The 27,025-nt window shown below is 40.1% G+C and overlaps 1 protein-coding gene across 7 annotated transcripts in view; it reads left to right on the forward strand.

Annotated features, from left to right (window-relative positions):
• Nucleotides 1–9,028: 9,028 nt before the first annotated feature.
• Nucleotides 9,029–27,025, forward strand: part of Luc7l3 (LUC7 like 3 pre-mRNA splicing factor) — a 32,425-nt gene continuing 14,428 nt past the window's right edge. For 4 of the 7 annotated variants that reach the window (XM_047544632.1, XM_047544633.1, XM_047544630.1 and 1 more), the window contains exons 1-2: nt 9,030–9,273; nt 23,005–23,071. In XM_047544632.1, the coding sequence (XP_047400588.1) occupies nt 9,175–9,273; nt 23,005–23,071 (166 nt within the window). In that variant the 5' untranslated portion in view covers nt 9,030–9,174. Of the gene's footprint in view, nt 9,274–23,004; nt 23,072–27,025 lie in introns of all 7 variants that reach the window. The other 3 variants (XR_007107697.1, XM_047544629.1, XM_047544634.1) reach the window with 2 other exon arrangements.

Consider the following 27,025-nt stretch of genomic DNA (forward strand, 5'->3'; position numbering starts at 1 on the left):
CCAGTGGCTAGGGGAGGCTGAGGCAGGAGGATTGCAAATTCAAGGCCTCAGCAATTTAGTGAGGCCCTAAGCAATTTAGTGAGACCCTGTCTCAAAATAAAAAATGAAAAAGGACTGGGGATGTGGCTCAGTGTAAATTACCCCCAGGTTAAATCCCCCGTACTCCCCAAAATAAAAAAATTTAAAAATTTGCTAAGGCTGGCTTTGAATTTATGATCCTTCTGTCTCAGCTTCCCAAACTGCTGGGATTACAGGTGTGTACCACCTGACCTGGCTTATTAAATTTTCTTTCCTTAAAAGGATAATAGCATAGGCCCAGTGCAGTGGCACACACCTATTGTCCCAAGTTGAGGCTGGAGAATTCCAAGTTTGAGGCCAGCCTCAGCAATTTAGAGAGACCCTGTCTCAAAATTAAAAATAAAAGGGGCTGGGGATGTTACTCAGTGGTTGAGTGCCTCTGGATTTGATCCACACTACGAAAATAAAAATAAAGGATAATAGCATGGGATTACAGGCATGCATCATCAATGAGTCTGGTCAGACTATCAGTTTTTTAAACTGCTTTAAAAAAAAAAAAGAAAAGAGGCTCCTAGCTCTTCCCATGTCACTCAAGTTGTGTTAAAGAATAAAGGACCTAATTCCATTGCCATAGTATGAGTCAGTAAAAACTTTAATATTCTTTCTTTTTTCAGTTATAGAGGACCAGAGGGCTCGTACATGCTAGGTAAGTGCTCTTCCACTGAACTATGCCTCAAGCTCATCAATACCTCCTTTTTTGTTGTTACCAGGGATTGAAACCAGGGGGCACTTAACCACTGAGCTACATCCCCAGCCCTTTTGATGTTTTATTTTGAGACAGAGCCTCCCTAAGTTGCTTAGGGTTTTGCTAAATTGCTGAGGTTGGCTTTGAATTTGCGATCTTCCTGCCTCAGCCTCCTAAAGTGCTGGGATTACAGGTTGTGCCACTGTACCCAGCAGTACCTCCTTAAACTCAACCTCAATTGAATCCAGAGGCGCTTTACCACTGAGTTACATCTCTGGTCCTTTTATAAAATTTTTATTTTTATTTTTTTAATACAGGATCTTGCTAAATTGTTGAGGGCCTTACTAAATTGCTGAGGCTGGCCTCAAAGTACCATCCTCCTGCCTCAGCCTCCCTAATCCCTGGGAATATAGGTGTGCACCCCACCCCAACTCTCACTTCAATTTTCTGTTTGTTAATCCTCAGACCAAAAATAAATAAATAAATAAATAAAACAAACTTTTGACCTGGCCTGTTGCCTACACCTGTAATACTAGCAACTTGGTAGGCTGAGGCAGAAGGATTGCAAGTTGGAGGTCAGCCTCAGCAATTTAGCGGATACCCTATCTCAAAATAAAAAATAAAAAAAGTACTGGAGATGTAGCTCACTGGTAAAGCACCCCTGGGTTAAATCCTCAGTAAAAAAGAAAACCCAAACAAAACAACTTTCAGTGCTGGGGATATAACTCAGTTGCAGAGTACTTGCCTAGCATGTGTTAGGCCCTGAGCTTGATCCTAGTACCACAAAAAGAATACCAAAACAAAAACAAACCGGTAAATCATAGCTATAAGTGAATGTAACTGGTGTCTGTTTCTTCCATATATCTATATTTTTGTGTTGTCTCTTGATGCTTACCTAATTCATTGGGTGTATCACTCTGCACTGTTCTAGTTACTGAGGATGCTACTGTGAACAAATCAGAGTTCCTGATTTCAAAGAACATACAGCCTTGTGGTGGGAGAGGGGACAAGGAAAACAAGAATGCGATAGCACTTACTATAGAAGCGGCACGGCAGAGGCATGGTGGTCATGAGTATGGACACTCACGTGTCACGTGTCACTGGTACTACATTCAGAAAAGAGATCTGCCTGGTGATTTGAATTTGGTAGTCATCAGCAAAAGGTGGCAGCAGAGGTCATGGGAACAGAAGAGACAGCTTCAAGAGAGTCAGTGAGTGCTGCGAGAAGGTAACCAGACAGAACCCTGGAGAACACTCAACATTTTAATGATTAACAGAAGGAAAATTCTCAAATGAGCTTAAAGAGGAATAACTTGAATCACAGGAGGAAAAGCAGAAGGAGAGGAGGTATTGGCAACAATGGAGCAACTCTCACAGGGTCAAATGCTGCAAAAAAAAAAAAAAAGAAAGGGACTGAAGAATGTAGAAGGGTTTGACCTTCAGGAGATTGCTGGTGAACTTGGAGAGGAAAGTTGCAGTGGAGTGTTGTGGGTGGCAGTCAGACTACCTTAGTCCACTTAGGTCATATAGCAAAATGTCATAACCCGTGTGACTTATAAACAGCAGAGCCAGGCATGGGGCTGCATACCTGTAATCCCAGTGGCTTGGGAGGCTGAGGCAAGAGGATCACAAGTTCAAGGCCAGCCTCAGCAGCTAAAGCAAGATCCGGTCTCAAAATAAAATATGAAAAGGCTGGGGATGTTACTTGGTGGTAGAGCACCTCTGGGCTCACTCCTTAGTACATTAAAAAAAAGAAATAGCAAGGATGTTTAAGGTAAAATGGTGGCATAAAGAAGAATGTGATCCTCCTCAGTTTACACCCAAAGGACCTAAAATCAGCATACTACAGTGATGCAGCTATATCAATGTTTATAGCAGCTCAACTCACAATAGCTGCTAAACTATGGAATCAACCTAGGTGCCCTTCAACAGATGAATGGATAAAGAAAATGTGGTACGTATACACAATGGAATATTACTCAACCTTAAAGAAGAATGAAACTATGGCATTTGTAGGCAAATGGATGGAACTAGAAAATATCATGCTAAGAGAAATAGCCAGTCCCAAACAACCAAAGGCCGAATATTTTCTCTGATAAGCGAATGCTCATCCATAGTGGGGGCAAGTAGGGAAGAATGAAGGAATTTTGGATTGTGTAGAGGGGAGCGAGGGGAGGGATGGGGCAGTGGGGATGGGAAGGATGGTAGAATGAGATAGACATATTACCCTGTATACATGTATGATTACAGTACGGGTGTGACTCAGCACCATGTATAGCCAGAGGGATGAGAAGTTATGCTCCATTTGTGTACAATGTGGCAAATTGCATTCTACTGTCCTGCATAATCAAATAAGATAGATAGATAGATAGATAGATAGATAGATAGATAGATAGAAGGATAGATAGAAGGATGTGATGCATTCTGTGTGGCACATCGAGGATTCAGGTCCAGGTTGGCATCCTGGAGCTAATGGAGGTAGGGTGGTGAGCTGGAAGACAGGTAGGAGATGAATTGCTGGGGGTGGGGAAACAGCCCTGGGAGACTGGAACCAATAAATGGTGTAACATGGAAAACGAAAGTGTTTGGGGTGAAGGAGCCAGAGCAAATGAGGCTGGAGAAGCAGGTCAGATCCAGGGCTACCTTGTGGTGTTTGAACCTTAGAGAAGATGGGGAACCATTGAAGGGTTCTGAGCAAGGAAAAGGTGTGACCAGACTTATATGTAGAAGGATGGCTGCGGCAGCAAGACAGATGGACGAGGGGCATGGGGCATGCCAGAGCCTGGGAAGCGGTCAGAAGACCTGCAGTAGTAACTGTGCCTCCTTTAATAAGCGCTCACTAGGGTTTGGGGATGTGGCTCAGTGGCAGGGCGCTCGCTTGCAGAGCACGCACAGGATCTGGGTTTCATCCCCAGCACTGCCTAAAAAAGAAAAAAGGTCCCTGGACCTTCCATAAGAAGATACCACAGGCTGCGTGACTTCAACAGAGATATATTTTCTCAAGTTCTGGAGGCCACCTTCTTCATCCTCGCTTGGCCTTTCCCCTGGTGTGTCCTTGTGTATCTAAATTTCCTGTTCTTATAAGGATACTAGTCAGGTTGGATTACAGCTCACTCTGATGGTCTCATTTTAATGGGATCAACTCTTCAAAGGCCCTATCTCCAAACACAGCCACATTCTGAAGTGCCGGAGGAGGTCTGCAAAGTATGAACTCGGGTGGGAGACACAACTCAAGCCCTTAATGTTTCCTTTTTCTTTTTCTTCTTTTTTCCTTCTTCTGTTTTGTGGTCCTGGAGACTGAGTCCTAGAACACTCTATCACTGAGCTACATCTCCAGGCCTTTTTATTTATTTATTTTTTATGACACCTTTTAATGACCCACAGACTGATCCTAGCTCAGGAAGCCTCTCTTCCTTCTTCTTTTTTTTTTTTTTTACCTTTATTTTATTTATTTATTTTTATGTGGTGCTCAGGATCGAACCCAGTGCCTCACACGTGCTAGAGACGGGGGTCTCACTAAGCTGCTTAGGGCCTCGCTAATTTGCTGAGGCTGGCTTTGAACTCATGATCTTCCTGCCTCAGCCTCCCCAGTTGCTGGGATTACAGGCATGCACCAGTACACCTGGCATTTTATTTTTTCTTATGAGTTAGGCTCCCCCTAAATTGCCTAGACTGGCTTTGAACTTGCAATCTTTCTGCCTCAGCCTCCCTAGTCACTGGGATTACAGGCATGCACCAGTACGCCTGGCATTTTATTTTTTCTTATGAGTTAGGCTCCCCCTAAATTGCCTAGACTGGCTTTGAACTTGCAATCTTTCTGCCTCAGCCTCCCTAGTCACTGGGATTACAAATGTGTGCCCCTGGGTGGGTACGGTGCGCATGCCTATAATCACGGCCACTGGGGAGGCTGAAGCAGGAAGATCGTGAGTTCAAAGCAGCCTCAGCAATTTAGTGAGGCCCTAAGCAACTTAGTGAGATGCTATGTCAAAATAAAAATAAAAAAGGGCTAGGGATGTGGTTCACTGGTAAAACTCCCTGGGTTGGAAGGAAGGAAGGAAGGAAGGAAAGAAGGAAGAAAGGAACCCAAGTGTTGCCATCACACATGGCAGCATTTTCTGTTAACAACAGTAACAGGTATGGAATGGGATCTGGAGACCACTGGTTAATAAGATTAAATTGCCCATTTCATCATTAGGAAACAATTAACTGATATAACCCATAAAAATTATAGTCTGGATATTGTGATATATTAATAATGATTACATTTACCTTTGGATCCTTGAGGCTCAGCAGAGTCTGATACAAGTAATGCTGGAGCTGGATGAATTAATAAAGGATTAAAGAAGGAATTTGCTCTCTATAGTGGTAACACACACTGGACTGTGGCTGCCTTAGACTAGCAAAAGACTTGTAAAATAAGACTTGTCTAGTGTGTGACTGTGTAAGGAGTTCCTGCCTCTATGATCCAAATGCACTGGTATTCTGGGTTCAAGACTGAATTGTCATTGTTGTGACAATTTTGTCTCCTACAGGTCAGGTCAGGTCAGGAACTCCCTGAAAACCAGGAATTATTATTTGGGGTTGAGGGGTACTGGAGATTGAACCCAGGGATGCTTAACCACTGAGCCACATCCGCAGTCCCTTTTAATATTTTATTTAGAGATGAGGTCTCCATAAGTTGCTTAGAGACTTGTTAAATTGCTAAGGCTGGCTTTAAACTCATGATCCTCCTGCCTCAGCCTCCTGAGTCACTGAGATTAAAGGTGAGTGCCATCAGGCCCAGTGAGAACCGGGTTTTAAACACCTATTTGTAATCCCAGCTAGTAGTCTAGTTCCCAGCACAGAGCACATGCACCATTTAACTTTGTGGACTAAATGAGAGCATTAGATTAAATTTTTTTTTAGCTGGGCTTGGCAGCACCTACCTCTAATCCCAGCTACTCAGGAGGTTGAGGTAGGATTGCAAGTTCAAGAACAACCTTGGCAATTTAGCAAGAACCTGTCCCAAAATACAAAATGAAAAGGGTCCAAATGCATACAAATAAAAAGCAAGTGAAAATAAAATCAGTTCAACCAAAGATAAACCATTTAAAGATGTCAGTAAATGGGGGAAATGATGTGGGACATATGGCAACTCTGTCTTCAAAATTTTACTGCAAATCTTAAACTATTGTTAAAAAAATAAAATATCTTTAAAACATTAGTGAAACAAGAAAAATGAAAGACTATAATATGATGCACAGCATACATTAAATATAGTACAATGAACTTTATGAAGATAAAAGTGGGGCAGACATGGCGGCACACATCTATAATCCCAGAAACTCAGGAGGCTGAGGCAGAAGGACGGCAAGTTCTAGGCCAGACTCAGCAACTCAGCGAGATCCTCTCTCAATAAATAAATAGGACTGGGAATGTAGTTCAATGGTAAAGTGCCCAGGTTCAACCCCCACTACCCCAAAAAAGATAAAAAAAAAAACCCTGAAGGATGATAAGGAGTCAGTTGAGCAAAGTGGGCAGAAAGGAACGCAGGGGAGAGATATTGCATGAACTAAGGCCATCTCATTTTATGAAGTAATGTTCATCATTATTGAAAATATACCTAAAGCTGATGCTCTGATTATAAGGACTCATTAAGTGAACCAAGGGTGCCAGACATTTGAGAGGTGCAGATGTAGACTTGGGTAGAGAAGGAACTTGTAAAGAATCCTGTGATGTAGCTACAGAGGTAAAAAGAAAATCTGAAGAGTCTAAGAGACTAGGAAGTAGAAAAAGGAAGTGTTTCAAGAAGGTGAAAGCAATTAACATTGTGGAAAACTGCGACAGGTCTGGGAGAAGCCTGAAGAGTGTCCATTGGACCTTGTGGTGGGGAGCCACTGGAATAGGTTGAGGAAGAGGGGAAATGAAAAAGTGAAATGGCATTGGCAATACCATTGGAAAACAGGGTGTGAAGCAAGGGCACATACCTGTAATCCCAGCTACTTGGGAGGCTAAGGCAGGAGGATGCCAAGTTCAAGGCCGGTCCGAGAATTTAATAAGATTTTTTAGTTTGGGGTCAAAATAAGAAAATAAAAAGTGGGAGGATGTGTCAGTGGTAGAGTGCCTCCAGGTTCAATTCCAGTACCAAAAAAAAAAAAAAGAAAAAAGTAAGCAAAATGGTGTTATTTCCTCTTCGCTTAAAAGGCTTTTTTTTTTTTTTTCTTCCTCCCAGACCTGGGGATCTACCCAGGGCAATCTACCACTGAGCTACACTAAGCTACAACACTGGTCCTTTTTTATTTCTTATTTTGAGACAGGGTCACACTAAGTTGCCCAGGCCATCCTCAAATTTGTGATCCTCCTGCCTAAACCTCCTGAATAGCAAGTAACTGGGATTAGAGGTATGTGCCACCATAACCCCCCCTTTTTTTGATGCCAGGGATTGAACCCGGGGGACTTAACCACTGGGCCACATCCCCAGTCCCTTGTATTTTATTAGAGACAGGGTCTCGCTGAGTTGCTTAGGGCCTGCCTAAATTGTTGAGGCTGTCTTTGAACTCGAGATCCTCCTGCCTCACCCTCCTGAACTGCTGTGATTTTAATTTTAGTTTTTTTATTTTGAATTTTGATACAGGGTCTTGCTAAATTGCTTAGGGCCTGGCCAAGTACTGAGGATGGTCTTGAAGTTGTGATCCTGGGTCAGATGACACAAACCTGTGACTCCCTGAGGCAGGGGATCACAAATCTGAGGTCAGCCTGGGTAATTCAGTGAGACCTTGTCTCAAAATAAATAAAAAGGGTTTGGGATGTAGCTCAGTGGTAGAGGGCTACCTCCCTGCCTTAAAGAAACAAACCAACCCCCCCCCCAAATCATCTGTTAGGCCTGTTTTATCAATGTGGGGGGTCTTACATTGTATCAATTCATTTCATTTTCACAGTAACACTGTGAGTGGGGGACAGTATCATCTGCATTTACAGATGAGGGTACTAGAACACAGAGGAATGAAACTGGGATTATATTCCCAGATAATTTGGCTTTAAGAGTCCATACCCTTAACTGTACTGGAGTACTGGCATATATATATATATATATATATATATATATACACACATATATATATATGTATGATATATATATGTATATATAAAATATATATAATATATATTATATAATATATAAAACGTGTATTATACAATATATAAAATATATTATATATAAAATATCATATATCATATAATATATAATATATTATATGTATATCATATAATATATAAAATATATTATATATAATATATAATATATATATTATATATATTAATTTTTTTTCCCCTTTGCAGTGCTAGGATCAAACCCAGGGCCTCAGGAGTGCTAAGCAAGTGCTCTAACACTGAGCTACACCGCCAGCCCCTACTATCCCAATTTGTATTGCTATCTTTGTGTCTTAGGGAATCTCTCCCACACTGATATACAAGGTCCACTGAAGCAAGGATTGTGTCTGAAAGATTCCGAGTATAGCTTCAAGCACAGTGCCTGATACATGATAAATACTCAGCTATTTGTTGAACAAATGAATCACCAAAATAATTTTTTATGTGTGTTTTGGACAGTACAGGTGATTGAACCCAGCGCCTCGCACTTGCTAGGCAAGTGCGCTACCACTGAACTACACTGCCAGCACTTTAAAATTTTGAGACAGGGTCTCCTTAGGTTTCCCAAAGAAGCCTCGAAATTGAAGCTGGCCTTGAGCTTGCGATCCTCCTGCTTCAGCCCCCCGGACAGCTGGGTTTACAGGCCTGCGCCACCCAGCTGAATCAATAATATTAAAGAAATTCCAGACAGGTGTCAGGACTGAACGCCCATACTCCCTGTCCCATGATTTCCCACCCTATCAATCAGGGGAAATCGGGACAAGCCTGACAGAGGAGGCGGGTAGCACTGCCACTAGGCGAATGGAGTAGGAACAAGAAATCCGAGTGCAGATTTTGTTTCCCTGGCTGAAAAGATGGCACCGTGGGCACCACGTGGACAAAGGAAAACACTCCCTCTTTTCCATTTCGGGGGCGGTGTCCAAGTTTCAAGACGCAGGCCCGAGTTTCTCACCGTGAAAAATCCCGGGAAGTCCCGGCGCGCCGGCAGGCAGCGCCCAGGCGCAGCCGGGGGCAGGGGCGGGGTCCGGGCCGAGACGGCGTCTCGGCGGGCCCCGCCCCCGCGCCGCGGAAGTCGCGCCGCCCTGGCCGCCAGGCTTGGGCGTGTCCGCGGGCGCACGGCATGCTGGGAAGGCGCCCGCGCGGCGGCCATTTTGTGTTATCGGCTCCTCTGTGGAGGAGGCTGTTCGGCCTGAGAGCGGGCCGAGGGGGTTGGCGACCGTGTCGCCGGTGTTTTCGTTGGCGGGTGCCAGGGCTGGTGGGAGCAGCCGCCCGAAGGAAGCACCATGATTTCGGCCGCGCAATTGTTGGATGAGTTAATGGGCCGGGACCGAAACCTCGCCCCGGACGAGAAGCGCAGCAACGTGCGGTGGGACCACGAGAGCGTAAGTCCCGCGGGTCTTGGGCCTGTGCCCGGGCGCCGTGGGGGAGGGGAGCGGCGCGGGCCCCGGCTGGGGCTGCGGCGCGATTTGGGACCAGGGCCGCTGGTGGTCGCGCATCCGACTCGATGGCCCATGGGCGCCGAGAGGGTGTCCCCGGAGGGAAGATTGCGCCCGTCCCCCAGGATGGGGGTGATTTGTTGTTGTTTTACTCTCGAGGAAGTCCGGTACAGCCATTGGCAAGGTTGAAAAGCACCTTGATGAGGCGGGGAAACGCGGGAAAGGAAGGATGGGCGCATCTTATTCCGTCTGAAGGGTTCGAATTTCCACCTCATGAAATCGGGAGAAGGGCACATTCTTCCGTTATGTGGGTTGAGCGTTATATTTGGCTGAGATTTCTGACCAAGAGTAGCGGTAAAAAAAAAAAAAAAAAAAAAAAAAAAAAAATCCTGGCAGTGTCTTGTTTATGAATGGTTCAATTTCGAAGCAGCTTTGGGAAAGTAGAAATTTAAAGGTGGTAATAACTTGGTAGGTGACAGCCGTGATGATTTACAAATATTGTGTGATAGCAGTTCTTGTGAGTCCCTCAGATAGGCGGTTGTCAAGGCTTTTTCTTCCACACAAAGCTCATTCGATCCTCTTATCCCTGTGAGTAAGTGTAGACTTTCTAACCCTAGGTTCACGGGTGAGACTTGAGTCTCTCCCCAGTCTCTTGGCAGGTGTTTGGCGAAACTGAACCTAATCGTTGTAGTTCTGTTCACTTTCCACAATTCTATGAAACTGGCTCCCTGCAAGTACTGTCCTGTGCTTTAATCTAGTTTTGAACATGCAGTGTAGCTTTTATTTTAGGTACGTGAAGAATACAGGTAGAACTTAATTTTTCTTTGCGATTATAATAAACCATGGTAATTTTAAAGCAGTTTGTTATCAAACCCGGCGCGGTGGCGCACGCCTGTAATCCCAGCGACTCCTGAGGCTGAGGCAGGAATATCGCAGGTTCGAGGCCAACCTCAGCAATTTAGCGAGACACTGGAGATGTGGCTCAGTAGTTCCTCTTACCCCTGTCTCCCCCATGCAGTGGCTATCAGACTATAAGGAATAGTTAAAGAAATGGACTTCTTTGTTGCTGTTGTTATTATTATCATATTTCTAAATAGAGTTTTATAGTTACACATACTAATTGGGTTCATCCCTGCAAACTCATACATGCATGCATAGAAATCGATTTTGGTTCATGATCTCCCCACTTCCCCTCTCCCTTACAGACTTTTTAAGAAAATTGGTTGCTTGCTTTTTTTTTTAGTTGTAGATGGACCCAATACCTCTATTTATTTATTTTTATGGGTGCTAAGGATTGAACTCAGTGCTTCACACATGCTAGGTGAGTGCTCTACCACTGAGCCAAGATCCCAGCCCTATTGCTTGCTTTTTTGGAACAGGCTTTGGATAAAGTAAAATTTCTCTTTTGCAATGCAAGAAAACAGGTTGGTGTTGGATGAGTCCTTTAAATAACTTTTTAAAAAGTGTGTTTGTCTAAAGTTGTTCTTAATAGAATCCATCCAGTAAGATATTTGTCATTTATGCATTTGTCATTGTTCTAGATGGGACTGTGAATCCTGCAGATTTTTTTCTTTTTAAATATTATGGTCTCCTCCTCTCTTGTTACCATACCTGTATAAGGGTAACTGTTACTTATCTTGAGTCTCTTTACTCCTCTTTGTCACAGTGAAGTAACTTTAAAAAAATTTTTTTTTTTCTTAACCACCCAACTCCAAATGCTCCTCAGTCCCCCCAGAGCTGGGAAATGAATTCAGGGCCTTGAGTGTGCTAGGCAAGCACTCTACCATGGAGCTACATCCCCTTAAAAACTTCTATTTTTACTTTTTTGGTACCTGGGATTGAACCCAGGGGTGCTTAACCACTGAGCCAAGTCCTTGGCCCTTTTTATTTTGAGACAGGGTCTTGCTAGATTGCTTAGGGCCTGCTAAGTTGCTGAGACTGGCCTTGAACTTGGTGATCCTCCTGTCTCAGTCTCCCATGTCACTGGGATTACAGGTGTGGGCACTGCATCCAACTCAGAAAAAATTTTGACCACTTAACTGAACCTTTTTATTTGCTGTGCTGAGTATTGAATTCAGGACCTCCTGCCTTCAAGGCAAGCCCTTAACCACATACCCAGCCCCTAACTCAGCTTTTCACTCTAAACTTTACAAAGGGAAGCAAAAAAACTTTAATGATTCAAACTGGGGTATAAATAGGACATTTATATAGTTAAAGAAAATAAATATTTTTGACTAAATTACTCGTGAACTGGATCAACCTTATGTCTCTGCTCTCAGTTTTGAATGCATGTTGTGAAGAAATTTTTCAAATGGCAGGTTATGTGATGTTTATGACATTGCAATGAGGAGACTCTAAATAAGAATAGCAATTTAGGTTTTATGTCATCTTAGCAGTAATCTGTTTCTCAGTTTTAGTATCTTTCATTGATTTTAACTTCATGCCTTTAATGCCAGGTTGCACTTTATTCTAGGTTTAAGGACCCAAGTCAGTCACTTGCATTTCAGATTCATGTCTGTAGGGGAAAGAGTAGTGGTGAAAACCAAGCACAAAAGCTCATGGCCTTTTCTAGGGCTGAAGATATAACTCAGTTGGTAGAATGCTTGCCTTGCAGGCACAAGGCCCTGGGTTCAATCCCTAGCACTGCAAAAGGGGGGGCGGGGAAGCACATGGCGTTTTCTAAATAGTGGAATTACTGTAGGGTATGATCAAGCTAGGGAAGTGCTTGATTTCACTTCCGGGTCATTTGCTTATCCTTATGCTGCTGGTTGTTAATTTTAGTTCTGGAACAATGAACAGACTCATCATGTCCTGTAAAGGATTCACCATTACAGTAGCCTGATGTTTTAGAATATTTTTGCATTCCTATTCTGTCTGAAAAATCTTTCCACACTTGTATTAGATGGGAAAAATCACTTCAGTTGGGCAGGGTCCTTTTGTTTTGATTCTTTCTCAATAGTGATAGGTAAATACCAAAAGAAGGAAGCAGCCCTATATTAAAAGTCCCGTTGCTGCGGCAGCTATAGATTCTTAACAGTCAACATGAAAACTTTACTTTTAAAAATAGTCCCTGTAAGGGCCAGGGATATGTGTCAGCAGTAGAGGGATTGCCTACCATTCTCAAGGCACTGGGTTCCACCCTCAGCACTGCACAAAGAAAAAACAAAAACAAGTTGTCCCTAGAACCCCCACAGCTCAGAAGGCTGAGGCAGGCAGAAGAATTGCAGTTCCACGCCTACCTCAGTGACTGAGACCCTGTCTCTAAAATAAAAAAATAAAAAAAAAAAGAGGGCAGGTACTGAGGATGTAGCTCAATGGTTCAATTTCCAGTACAATAAAATAGATATATAATTGAGTCCATAGGTTGCTGTGTTTAACTGACCTGTGTAATTCATTTTAAATGCAGATTTCTGTCCCTCAGCTCCCAGGGTGTCTGATTGTGTAGTAGGTCTGAGGGGAAGATGTGTACAACTAGGTTTTATTCTATTTTATTTGTTTGGTACTGGGGATGAATGCAGTACCCCTGAGATAATGTCCCCAACCCTTTTTTTTTTTTTTTTTTTTTTTTTTTTTTTTTTTTTTTTTGAGATAAGGTCTCACTAAGTTGCTTAGAGTCTTGCTGAGTTACTGAGGCTGGCTTTGAACTTGTGATTCTCCTGCTTCAGTTTCCTGAGCCCCTGCAATTACAGGCATGCATCACTGCTTGCAGCATTTTACTTGTTATTTGAGATAGGGACAGGGTCTTTCTAAGCTACTGTGGCTGCCGTCCAACTTGCCATCTTCCTGCCTCAACCTCCCAAGTCACTGGGATTACAAGGGTGCACCACTGTGCCCAACTGATTATTGGTATTTTTGTGTTAAGCAGTTTGTGTCTGCTTTGATTGGTATTCCTAAATGACCACAGTAATGAAGAAAGCATATTATTGCAACTGTCTAGGATGAGCAGCTTTTAATTAGGTTCCATATGGGAAGATTTTCAGTGTTTGCCAGAGAAAGCATTTGGAGTCATATTAGAAACTTGTAGGGAATTGTAAAATCTGGTGTGGAAGCCAGGTGCATTGGTGCATACCTGTAATCCTGATGACTAGGAGACTGAGGCAGGAGGATAGAAAGTTTGAAACTAACATGGGCAATTTAGTGAGACTGTCTCAAAATCTAAAAAAAAAAGGTAGGGGGATCTAGGTCAGTGTGGAGTGCCCTGGGTTCAGTCCCCAGAACGGGGGAAAGGGACAGTTTGTAACTTTTAGTAGCTTGTATGTAATATAACAGGAATTTTATACTTCAGATTGAGTTTTTCACATTCTAAATCTTAACCTGAAAGTGAAATTACTTAACTATTGACTTAACTCTGATTCTAATAATACTTGAAGTGAAATTTCCTTTCTAATTTATCAAATTCAAGCATAATCTCTCTTCAGTGAAGGTTTAATAATTTATGAAGGTAATTGAACTAAATGTTCTTTTCTAAAATCTCTCACTGGGTATAGTGGTACATGCCTGTATTCTTGCTACTTGGGAGGCTGAGGCAGGAAAATGGTAAGTTCTAGGCTAGTCTGGGCAATTTATTTAGTAAGACACGGACTCAAAATTAAAAATAAAACTAAAAGGACTGAGGGTCCTTTTAACCTAGTAGTAGAGCTCTCCTGGGTTCAACCCCCAGTTATTTGCCACCCGCCAAAATTTTTGGAATGTAAGCAGATACTGTCATTGACACTGACACTGAAGAGCTTAGAAAACTTTAAGCTAAGCCTTCTATCCATATTTTTACTTGGGAATATTTTTTCCTTAATTCATCTTAAAAAGGAATTCAGAATTTGGGAGGGATAATTGGAGATACAAAATTAGTAATTACAGTGTATGACATCTACCATAAGCATTTTACTAGATAATTTTGATTCAGAGGATTACCAGAATGTTCTGTCAGAAACTTAGGTAATTTCTGCCTTATCCTATAGTACATGGTAGGTTGTGGCTTCTCCAAGCTTGCTAGCAGTTCATGTGTTACATAACTGCTGATTACTTTCCTCTCCCTAAAATAATGCAGAATTAGAGTGAATATTATGAATTCTCCATGTATTTTGAGCCAGTTTGACAATATCAACACATGACTAAGTTATTTTCTCTATATATTCGACCCTCTCCATTATTTTGAAGCAATTCTGTCATTTTAGTCTTTAAGATGTCATTATTTCTAAAACATAAAGACTTTTATTTGTTTCATTTGTTTGTTGTTCCCGCAATCCCACAGTGCTGGGGATTCGAACCCGGATGCAAGGCAAGCACTTTACGTGACGGGCTATATCGTCAGCACATAAAGACTTTTAAAAGTATTAAAATCTTTGAAGAAACAACCATAATACTGTTAATGAAAGTATTAAAATATTAAAATATTTCCTAAGTATTTGTTTTGTGGCTTTAGGAAGAATGTGTGTTTTTATATATAGTTCATTATTTGTCTTGATTTCCTTACGAAAGGGGAAGGCAACTTGAGTTGTGGAAATTTCTGTACTTGTTTATTCAACAAAAAATGTATGACTCTTAGGGCAGATAATAGAATAGTATAAATACAGCACTTCACCCTAGGAAGCCATCACTATTGCCATAGATATGAAGGAGTGCATAAATTCCTGTCAGTACCACAATGGGGCTAGGGTGTAGCTAATTAGTAGAGCATTTGCTCTACTGTGAGTGAGGCCCTGGTTTTGATTCCCTATGTGGCAAAATAATGATAGTAATAAGTACCACACTAGGGAAAAGAAAGCCCACTGTAAAGGGCATGAAACCAGATTCCTATGAATACTCAGGAGGGGCCTCTACATGTAGTGACCCTTGCTTACTGGGACCAAAAGGATTAGTGGGAATTAGCCTGAGCTAGAGAGAAGGCAGATGTTATTAGCCTTAAGAAAGGGTTGAGGAAGTTCAGTGAATTTGGGTGATTACAGATAATGTAGGTAACTGGAACCTCTGTTTTGTTTTTTATTTTGTTTTTGGTACCATGATTTGAACTTAGAGGCCCTCAACCACTGAGCCACATCCCCAGCCCTATTTTGTATTTTATTTAGAGACAGAGTCTCACTGAGGTGCTTATTAGTGCCTCACTGTTGCTGAGGCTGTCTTGGAACTCTGAATCCTCCTGATTCAACTTCCAGAGCTGCTGGGATATAGGCCTGCGCCACTGCACCTGTTTTTGTTGGCTGGGGAAGTATGGATACAGATGGGAATCTGTAATGGTTGTTTTGTTTTGTTTTGTTTTTGTACCAAAGGTTGATCCCTGGAGTCCTTAACCACTGAGCGGTATTCCAGCCCTTTTTATTTTTTTGATACAGGGTCTCACTAACTTGCTTAGGGCCTCTCTTTAAGTTGCTGAGGCTGGTCTTGAACTTGTGATCCTCTTGTCTCTGCCTCTGGAGTTACTACTATTATATGCAGATTACATGCTTGCATGCATATTACAGGCTTGTGCTGCTATGCACAGCAGAAATCTCGTTTTGAATGATTTTTTAAAATATAAGGCTTGTTAAAAGTTTGAACTTTTACTTTGGGAAACAATTGAATGCCTCTAAGCAGTCAGAGATGTTTACTATCTAAAATTGAAATTTTAACCAAAAATTTCTTGGGCAATAAAGAGAGTGAACCATAACTGCCAAGGAATATGTAATAAAATACCTGAAAATGAACAACTAGAAAGCTTGATCATGGTGTAGCAGAAACGGAAACATAAAAGTTCGTGCCATTGGGGACTTTGTTACAGATTCATTTATTAAAAACTTCGTTGGTGGTTTGTTTGTTTTAGAAGTTTTAGAAAAACTTGAATTCAACTCCTTTAGCTGTAAAGAAAATATCTACTTCTAGAGTGTTGTAGTCAGAATTAAATCATTAATGGTAGATGAAAGGCAGTGGCTAGAAGGTGTTCATTTTTATTTCACCAGTAAAATTTCCAGTTATTTTAAGTTAAGCACATGGCAATTGACGTATTACAGTAATACTTTGTAACTGTCTTAAAATATATAGTAATTGAGATTGGTTACTTAGAATTTGTTTAGTTCTTTATTTTGGGTACTGGAGATTAAACCCAGGTGCATATTACCACTGAGCTACAACCCCAACCCTTATTTTTTATTTTGAGGCAAGGTCTCTTAGTTGCTGAGACTGACCTTGAACTTGAGGCACTCTTGCCTCAACCTCTCGAGTCTCTGGGACTATCAGTATCACCATGCCCATTATCTAAAATTTTTTTTTTTTTTTTTTTTTATCAAGGTTCCTGTCATTAGATATTAGATTGATTGTTGCCAACATGAATTGTTTTGCCAGTATTTAGATTATCAGAAATAAATGTTGAATAAATTCATTATCTTTATTATTTTCAAGATGGAACTTTAGGGAGGGTATAGTCCATTCTGGGGAGAGTGGGGTGGAACTTGATATTTGATGGATTCCTACCTATCCAAGGTCAGTAGTAACTTAAAATACCAAAAGAAGTTCCTTGAAGCTTCCCATAGAATTTTAGTTAGAAATCTAAATTTGAAGATGTCTGTAAGGAAATTTACATATGATTTAATTATTTGAAGCACTTATTATTAGTACATAACTTAGATGACCTGACCATTAGGGTTAGAAAAGCACTGAGGTCTACTGATTCTGGTGTGGACATGCTGGGGTTTGAGCACAGAGACGCTTTATCACTGAGCCATATTTCCAGCTCATTTTATTTTTTATTTTGAGACAAGGCCTTGCTAAGTTGCACAGGCTATCCTCAAACTGGTGATTCTCCTGCCTTATCCTCTGAGGTTACTGAGATTACAGGCATCCACACCCAGCAGCTGATTTTGGGAAAGCAGTGTAACAAGAATAATGCCAGTAGTGTTAAATATTTGATTAGCACAAGGGAGAATTTATGTTGCTTACTGTTGAATTCAAGTAGATATAGAGAGAGACAAAAATCATTAAAATGCTCTTAGTATACTTTTGTGATTGGAAGAAATTGAAGTGGAAACAATTAATGATACCTTTGTTTGAAGTAAATACTGAGAGGGGAGTGAAAAGTACTGTTTTGTTAAAGTATATGACTTAGCCAGTATTTCCCCGGTTTATATTTATACTTAAATTTCCCTCAAACATTCTTACATTAAATGATTTTTTTTTTTTTTTCATTTAAATATTGATTCCATGGCCAGGTGCACATGCCTTTGATCCCATATGTTTAGAAGACTGTGGTAGGAGGGTTGCAAGTTCAAGTTCAGCCTGGGCAACTTACAAGACCCTGTCTCAAAATTATAAAAAAAGGGTGGTGATTTAACTTAGTATTAGAGTGTCTCTGAGTTTGATCCCCAGTACTGGGCGCAGTGTGGAACAGTGGCAACTAATTTATTAGATTGATTCCATGAATGTAATAGGGAATTGTTTTCACCTTTTTTTTTTTTTTTTGGTATTGTAATTGAACCTGGGGTGCACTGTACCACTGAGCTATACCCCTAGTTCTTAAGTTCTTATTTTTTAGAGACAGAGTCTGGCTAAGCTGCTTAGACTGGCCTGGAATTTGGGATTCTTTTGCTTCAGTCTCCTGAGTTGCTGGGTGTCTGTAGCACCCAACTTATTTAACTGTTTTTATGTTTTCCTTGAATTTTTACAAAAATATACATGCTTGCTGTAAAGTATGCAAACATAACAAAGAAAATAGCAAATAGTGCCCAACTATTTGGCACATTCCTGCAATCCTAGTTGCTACAGAGGCTAACTTGAGAGGATTACAAGTTAGAGGCCAGTCTAATCAACTTAGCCCGACCCTGTCTCAAAATCAAAAAATAAAAAGGGCTGGAGATGTGGGAATGTAGCTCAGTGGTAGAGTGCCCTTGGGTTCATTCCCTATTACTGCCAGAAAAAGTTTAGTGAAGTATATCTTTGTTCCTGTCCCCATTGCCAAATTCTCCCCCATAATAATTTAAAAATTGGTATGTATGTTTCCAGACTTCCCCTAATTATTTGGACAGTGTTGTTGGTACTTGTGAATCTAACTTAATTCAACTATTTGTTTCCTGTTGGACAGATAATCTGATCTTTTGCCAATACCAGTCAAGCTGCAATGAACATTGTAGTATATGTTATTGTGTGTGTGTGTGTGTGTGCGCGCACGCGCGCTCTTGCACTACAGTAGGATAATTTTCTAGAAAGAGAATGACTAAGTTAGAAATGTACATTTTATATTTTAGTGGATGCCAACAAATTGCCCCTCAGCTCTCTACTATTGTTTGGACTCTTTCACATTTTATTTTGAGGCAGGGTCTCTCCAAGTTCCTTAGCGCCTTGCTAAATTGCTGAGACTGGCAGTCTTCCTACTTCAGCCTTCTGAGTTACTGGGATTACAGCTGTGCATCTTCACACCTGACTGGACTCTCATTTTCTCATCTTTGTAATGCCAGAAAATCTTTTATCTGGATTTGCATTACTAGAGATTGAACCCAGAAGTGCTCTATCACTGAGCTATACATCCTCAGACCGTTTTATATTTTATTTAGAGACAGTCTAACTAAGATGCTGAGACTGGCCTTGAATTTGCAATCCTGCCTCATGCTCCCAAGAAACTAATATTACAAATTGTGTGCTGCTGCAACCTGCTCAGATACTGTTTTAGTTTTTTCAAAAACATTTTGACTTTAAGTGACAAAATCTTGCCATTAAAATGTCTCCAAGATTAGTTGGATTTCTGCCTTCTCTTAGCTGCTAGTTAAAACTGTTGATGAGATTGAACTCTTCGGGTCACTGGTGTTGCCTTATATGTATTGAGAGGATCAATCGAAATTTATGTTAAAAAGCCAGGCATGGTGGTGCATGCCTTTAATTCAGTAGGCTGGGTCAGGAGGATCACAAGTTCAAGGCCAGCCTCAGCCCTAGCAAGGACCTAAACAGGTTAGTGAAACCAAAATAAATTTTTTTAAAAAGAGACTGTGGATGTGACTCTGCTTAAATGCCCCTGGGTTCAATCCCTGGTACCAAAAAATTTGTATTGAGAGTTCTTTATGTGTGTGTTATGTATATCCCATCCATGGTCTGTCCTTTTGCTTCCCACCTTTGGTTATCAGGTTGCTAGGTCCATGATAAACATTTAATAGAGTTATTGGATGAAAGATTTGGTGATCTTTGCCACTCACACTTCAGATAGAGCACTAATTTCCAGAATATATAAAGAACTCAAAAAACTCTACGCGAAGAATACAAATAACCCAGTCAACAAATGGGCTAAGGATATGAACAGACACTTCACAGAAGAAGATCTACAAGCAATCAACAAACATATGAAAAAATGTTCACCATCTTTAGTAATAAGAGAAATGCAAATCAAAACTACACTAAGATTCCATCTCACCCAATTAGAATGGCGATTATCAAGAATACAAGCAACAATAGGTGTTGGAGAGGATGTGGGGAAAAGGTACACTCATACGTTGCTGGTGGGGCTGCAAATTAGTGCAGCCACTCTGGAAAGCAGTGTGGAGATTCCTTAGAAAACTTGGAATGGACCTACCATTTGACCCAGCTATCCCACTCCTCGGCCTATACCCAGAGGACTTAAAATCAGCATAATACAGAGATACAGCTACATCAATGTTCATAGCTGCTCAATTCACAATAGCCAGAGTGTGGAACCAACCTAGATGCCCTTCAATTGATGAATGGATAAAGAAACTGTGGTATATATATATATATATATATACAATGGAATATTACTCAGCTATAAAGAATAATAAAATTATGGCATTTGCAGGCAAATGGATGAAATTGGAGAATATCATGTTAAGTGAGATAAGCCAATCTCAAAAATCCAAAAGACAAATGATCTCACTGATAAGCGGATGATGACACATAATGGGGGGTGGGAGGGGGGCAAGAATGGAGGAAGGAGGGACTGTGTAGAGGGAATAGAGAGGTGGGAGGGGTGGGGGGAAGGAAAAATAACAGAATGAATCAAACATCATTACCCTATGTAAATGTATGATTATGCAAATGGTATGCTGTTAATCCATGTACAAACAGAAACAACATGTATCCCATTTGTTTACAATAAAAATAAATTTTAAAAATATGAAAAAAAAAGATGAGGTGAATTAGTAGGTATTTAAAGAGCTTGCACGGATATTAATTGTAAAATATTTTTAGTTAAAATATCTCATCTCCCAGTTCCTGGGGAGATTTTATTGGATAGAATAATGAATAATATTGATGTACCATTAAATGGTAAAGCACTATCTTAAAGAGTTGAAGAATGGAAAGAGCATGTGGAACTGGACTGGGAAAATGGAATCTAGTCAGGATTTTCTAAGTAGCTGGATACTTTCAGGGCAGGTCGTGTGGTTGATCTCTACTTCTTCAAAATGAAATAATTGGACTCTAAAATTAGGTAGCTCCTGGTTGACTGACAGTCATGTCTTATTTGGTCTACATAGCGATTAAAAACGCTTTAAAAATTAACCAGTAGTAGTTTTCAAATCAGGTGAATATATGCCCCTTTATCTCAGTGTAACAAACACACTAATTTCTTAAAAATTTTCTGTCTAGCTACCTATTCATTTATTATAATACTGGGATTATACATACAGCACCTTGCACATGCTAGGCAAATGTTCCACCTGTTTTTTGTTTGTTTGGTTGGTTTTCTGCTTTGTTTTTTAGGACTGGAGATTGAACCCAGGAAATACCAAGGAAATGAGCTACCTCACCAAGTTACCCCAGGCTGGTCTTAAATTTGAAATTTTCCTGCCTCAGGCTCCTAAGTAGCTGGGATTGCATGTTGCTACCACCCCTGGTATTGATAGTTGTACACAGATATTGAGACATGAGGCTAAGGCTGGGTGTGTGGCTCAGTGGTGAAGCGCTTGCCTAACTTGCATTAGGCCCTGGGTTCAGTCCTTAGAAACACACACACAGTCGATACCAAGATAATGTTCACATAAAACTAAACCGTTGTTTAAACATGACATGAATATTTTGATGTGTTTTATGACTTTGATTCTTCTGAACATAGATTATGGAACTACACTACTGTGAATGGATGTAAAGCCTTTGAGGCAGAAAATCTATTTCAGATGTAGCATACAATCCTAAGTGTTAGAAATAACTCACTCAAGTTTGCTTTTGTGGTGCGGGGAATTGGGGGCCTTGTGCATGCCAGACAAGTGCTCCATCACTAACTATGTCCCATTCTCACTTAAGCACTCAAGTTTAAATTTTCCTCTAATTGCTGCCTTGCCGCTCCACAGCCAAGAACTGAACTTAGGGCTTTTTTTTTTTTTTTTTGCGGTCCTGGGGATTGAACCCGGGGCCTTGTGCTTACAAGGCAAGCACTCTACCAACTGAGCTATCTCCCCAGCCCGAACTCAGGACTTTGTGTGTGCTAGGCAAGCACTCTACTCCTGAGCTAAATCCCCAACCTCTCAAGTTTAAATATAATACTACCTTTTCTTTCACATGTCATAGTTCATCACAAGTTTTATATGGATGAATGGTGATAATTTTGGAATTTTGATTACTATGGTTTGTTTTGCAAGGTTATTTAAGTTGGTTTCATGTTAATAGTTTTCCCCATAATTTAAGAATCCACCAAGAGTAATTCATTGGGTGTTGACATGTGAAAATGTCTAGTACCTTTTTTTTTGATATTGTTGTTACTAGGGATTGAACCCAGGGGTGCTTTACCACTGAGCCACATCCCCAGACCTTTTTATTATTTCGAGACAGGGTCTCACTAAATTGCTTAGGGCCTCACTAAGTTGCTAAGGCTGCCCTAACACTGTTATCCTTCTGCCTCAACCTTCCTAGTCACTGTGATTACAGGTATGTGCCACCACCATGCCCAGCTGCTAATATATTATGGACAGTTGGAGGATCTTCTGAGCAAAAAAGATGAAGCCAGATTGCTTTAAATGAGAGTTACTTCTCATTTAGACATAATTCCCAGTTCCTAATTGATTAAGTAGCCAGGCATGGACATGTATGCCTGTAATTTCAGTGAATTGGGAGGCTGAGGCAGGAGGATTTCAAGTTCCCGCCTCAGCAATTTAGCAAGGCCCTGTCTCAAAATTTAAAAGAAGTCTGGGGATGTCACTTAGTGGTAAAGCATCCTGGGTTCCATCTCTAGTATGGGGAAAAAAAAAAAAAAGTGAGATTATTACATATTATATATGTGTATTGAAATGTCACACTGTACTTCCAATAAATATGTACAATTACCAAAAAAGTTAGAATGATTAAAAGCAGTAGGGTTTTTTATTTATTAAAAAAAAATTATCTTTATTCTAGCCTGTCTTTCGTGTATTTGTTATTGGGGGGCCTGGAATCAGAGTACTTTTTTTTTTTTTTTTTTGTGCTGGGGATTGAACCCAGGGCCTTGTGCTTGGAAGGCAAGCACTCTACCAGTTGAGCTATGTCCCCAGCCCGGAGGGCCTGGAATCAGTGATTCAAACGGAAAATACTGATAATTCTGTCATTCCTGCACATTTTTCTTTCATTGAAATTTAGAAGTAAGAAAGTAATTACTTTAATAGTTTAACAAATGAAATTATTCTTAAAAGATGAATGACACATTCAGAAATGAGAATATTGTTTGGTACCCTTCTATAATATAATTTTAAAACTAAGCAATTTTAAATAGTTAAGTACCTTTGATTTTTTTTTTTCCCCCACTAGGTTTGTAAATACTATCTCTGTGGTTTTTGTCCTGCGGAGTTATTCACAAATACTCGTTCTGATCTTGGTAAGTTAATTATCTGTGTAATGTCTATCAAATGTATGATTTTATAAAAACTTTCTTTGTAATTCTTGAGAATTGCTGATAAGTAATTTCTTACTTGGCTAAATATGTGAATATGTTAATAAATGCCTGTGTGATTAAATATGGCTTAGCTGGATACAGTGTTACAAGCCTATAAATCCCAGTTACTGAGGAGACTAAGGCAGGACGATATCAATTTTGAGGCCAACCCAGGCAATTAGTGAGACCCTGTCTCAAAATTTTAGAAAAGGGTTGGGAGTGTGTCTCTGTGTTAGAGCACTCTGGGTTCAATCCCCACTACAGGGGAAGGGAGATGACTTAATTAAACATACATGTCTATTTCTATTCTGTCCTAAAATCCCACTAAAATGAAAAATTTTTAAAGAAAAACAAAACAACAGTGAAAAGAGATAACATTAGAGATGTCAGCACGTTCATAGAAGACAACAGATATCAACAGAGCAGAGAAACTTCTACTCCTAAAAGCCTACAGAAGAGAATCCTAAGTAGAAGTGAGTAAGTGATCAGCAGAACCCTGGGCAGGCTCAGGAAATGGTTACCACAGAAGACAGGACTGAGTCACGGGACTAAAATTGAAAGATTAGTGTAAGTTAGGGAGTTTTCAACTGCGACACTGTTAATTTTTTAGTCAGTTTTGGGGGGTTGTCTCATGCATTGTAGGATGTTTAGCAGCATACCTATCCTATACCCATTTATATGTCGGTAGCACCCTCCAGTTGTGACAGCCAGAATTGTCTTCAGACATTGCCAAATGTTCCCTGAGGGGCCAAATTACTCTTGGTGGAGAGCCATTAGTTTAGGTGGTCTTGTGCATCTGTTGATTATTACCTCTCTCACCCCAGTGCCCCAGGAGGATAAAGGGCTTACATTCTGCACTGAACTAGAGAGATTAGTTCATCTGAACTACAAAATACAAAAATTTTTGTCAGTTGACAAAAGTCAATTATTTCAAGTGTGGTACATAATTAATATTCTAGGTCCTTAAAAGAAAAGTTAATTATTCAACATTTTGCTTATGTGTGTTAAGAACATATTAGGGCTGGAGGAATCTAGCTCTTGAAATTCTAGACAGAACTGAACAATGGTGAGTGAAAAATGAGACTGTACAATAGATTAAATGAGTCTGTATTCTTTTTTGGTACTGGGGATGGAACCTGGGGTGCTTAACCACTGAACCACATATCCAGCCCTTTTATTTTATTTAATACTGGGGATTAAACCACTGAACCACATCCCCAGCCCTTTTTATTTTTTATTTTGAGAAAGAGTCTCATTAGGTTGTTTAGGGCCTTGCTAAGTTGCTGAGGCTAGCCTCAAACTTGTGATTCTCCTGCCTCGGCCTCCTGAATTAAATGAGTCTATAGTCTTAATAGTGGGGTCTTACTCTTCCTTGTTTGCAGAAGAATAAAGCTAAATTTTTTCCCTAGATGAAAAGAAGAGACTCCTTCTCCAGAGAAAGTAGTTTCAGAGATGAGATCTCTTTGAATACTGACCCTTTGGGAATCTCCTAAAAGAAAATCTCAATACCTGATTTTCCTTTGGCAAAGCCCTTAGTGACAAACTGCCTATCCATTACCAGCTTCTAGGCAGATTTTGAAAATATCTTTTAAAAATCAGTTGTTTGTCAAGTAACACCAACTTGGTACTTGAAGAAAATCTTCAACTTGAGAGTCTGACAGAACCAATAGTGGGGTGGGAGTGTCAGTGGAATTAGGTAATGGGAAAACTGTTTCAAATTAGGAGGAAATTATTTTAAAAGATAGGTAGATTGATATATACTGAGGAATTGAACCCAGGGTCTCATTGCATGCTAGGCAAGCACTCTACCTCTACCACTGAGATATATCTCCCCAACACTTTTTTTTAATTTTTTTTTTTTTTTTTTTTTTTTTTTTTTTGAGACAGGGTCTTGCTATGTTGCTCAGGCTGGCTTTGAACTTGGGATCCTCCTGCCTCAGCCTCCTGATTAGTTGGGATTACAGGTGTGTGCCATCATGCTCAGCAAAAACTTTAGTATCATCAGAGAAAAAAGATGTGCACTCATCAGAAAGAATAGGATGGTGTACGCCAGAACTTTTGAAAAATTAAGAGCTGTTAGAAATTAGGACAAAGGAAATCTGAAGTAAAAATCACTAGATAGATCTGAAAAAAAATTAAGTGGTTGGAATATTGGGCAATAGGACAGAAAAAGATTAACATTTTTAAAAAATGTTAATTAGTAGTTTCATACCAAAAATATTTGCAGTATGTAGTGATATCAGTCTTTATAGATTGAGTGGGTAATTCAAGTGATCTGCACAATGAATGGAAAGATTTTCATTTGAGGCATATCAGATTTCAGAACATCAAGGATGAGGTTGTGTAGGTCATAGAGTTATGAATCATCATGGCCTAAGACTTGTCATTAACAACACAGGAATCTTGAAGAATGTAACAGAAACACCCTCAGGGTTCTGAGTGAACATTCATTTTTATCAAGTTTGTAATACAGTTGAACATCAAAGTAGGAAGGTGAAGAAAGATATTCTTAGACATGCAAGGGTTTTGTTTGTATATTTTTGGTTTTTGTTTGTTTGTTTGGGAATTGAACCCAGAGGGTTTATCCCTAGACCTTTTTATTTTTTTAATTTGAGACAGGGTCTCCCTAAATTGCTGAAACTGGTTTTGAACTTGTGATCCTCCAGTCTCAACTTCCCAAGTGCTGGGATTACAGGCATGTTCCTTGTGCCGGACTAGACATCCAGGGTTTTAACCTAAATCTCTCTTAGATCTTTCCTTAGCAAAGTTCACCAAAACAATCTGTATAAATTATGAAAAACCAGATCTGTTAAACTGTATCCAATATAGAACAGAAAGGGAATTTCTCAGGGTGACAGCCCACTAGTAAGCTTAGAAAATAAGCACCCCAGATTGAAGCAAGACAGAAGACTCATGGAAGAAAGCCAAACTGATAATCTGATGTATTTTGAGTCCTGAAGGGAAATTAGTATTGAGACAGTTTCTGTTGCTGAGTTCACATGTTTGAGAAGGATCTGGAAATTGGTGCAGAGAAAACAAATGAAAAAAATTCCAAGAAAAGTACATCAGACTGGCTGGGGTTGTGGCTCAGTGGTAGAACGCTTGCCTGGCATGTGTGAGGCCCTGGGTTCAATCCTCAGCACTGTATATAAATAAATAAAATAAACATCCATTGACAATTGAAAAAATATTTTTAAAAAGAAAAAAGTACATCAGAAGTTTCATCATAATGCACCTTTTGTTTAACTCAATAGGGATTATTTGTGTGGTCAAAATATAAACACTAAATGTTTGTTTACCCTAAAATTTTGGTGTTTCAATACAAGATCAATACACCAAGAAAAAGCAAAAGAAGAATAACATTTAGAAATATGGAGGTAAATTCTAGAAGAAATAACTAAAAATGTTGCAATTGGTAGCTCTTTAGAGATTGGAAGGATTGTGACTGACTAGAGTGCTAGTTTGGTGGTAATAAGGAACAACCCCCCTGCATTTTCTTCCCATATAGTTGCTTTTCATTATGTTCTTGAGGAATGAAGAGACCAGTTTCCGTGTGCTATTTGGGCATAATGCATCATGGTTCATTAAGATCAATTTAGATGTCTTCAGTGGTTAAATGGATTTATTGGTTATTATTTTTGTTGTTGTTTGTTTGCAGTACCAGGATTTGAACACAGGGCTTCACACATGCTAAGCAAGTGCTCCACCACTGAGCTACATTCCCAGCCCTTTTTATTTCATTTTGTGATAAAATATCACTTAGTGGCCCAGGCTGGTCTCCCATTTCTTTTTTTAATTTGTTCTTTTTAGATGTACATGACAGTAGAGTGTATTTTGACGTATTATACAAATATGGAGTATAACTTTCCATTCTTGTGGTTATACATGATGTGCAGT

The sequence above is a fragment of the Sciurus carolinensis genome, chromosome 3 (assembly GCF_902686445.1).
Source record: "Sciurus carolinensis chromosome 3, mSciCar1.2, whole genome shotgun sequence".
NCBI classification, from domain to species: Eukaryota; Metazoa; Chordata; class Mammalia; order Rodentia; family Sciuridae; genus Sciurus; species Sciurus carolinensis.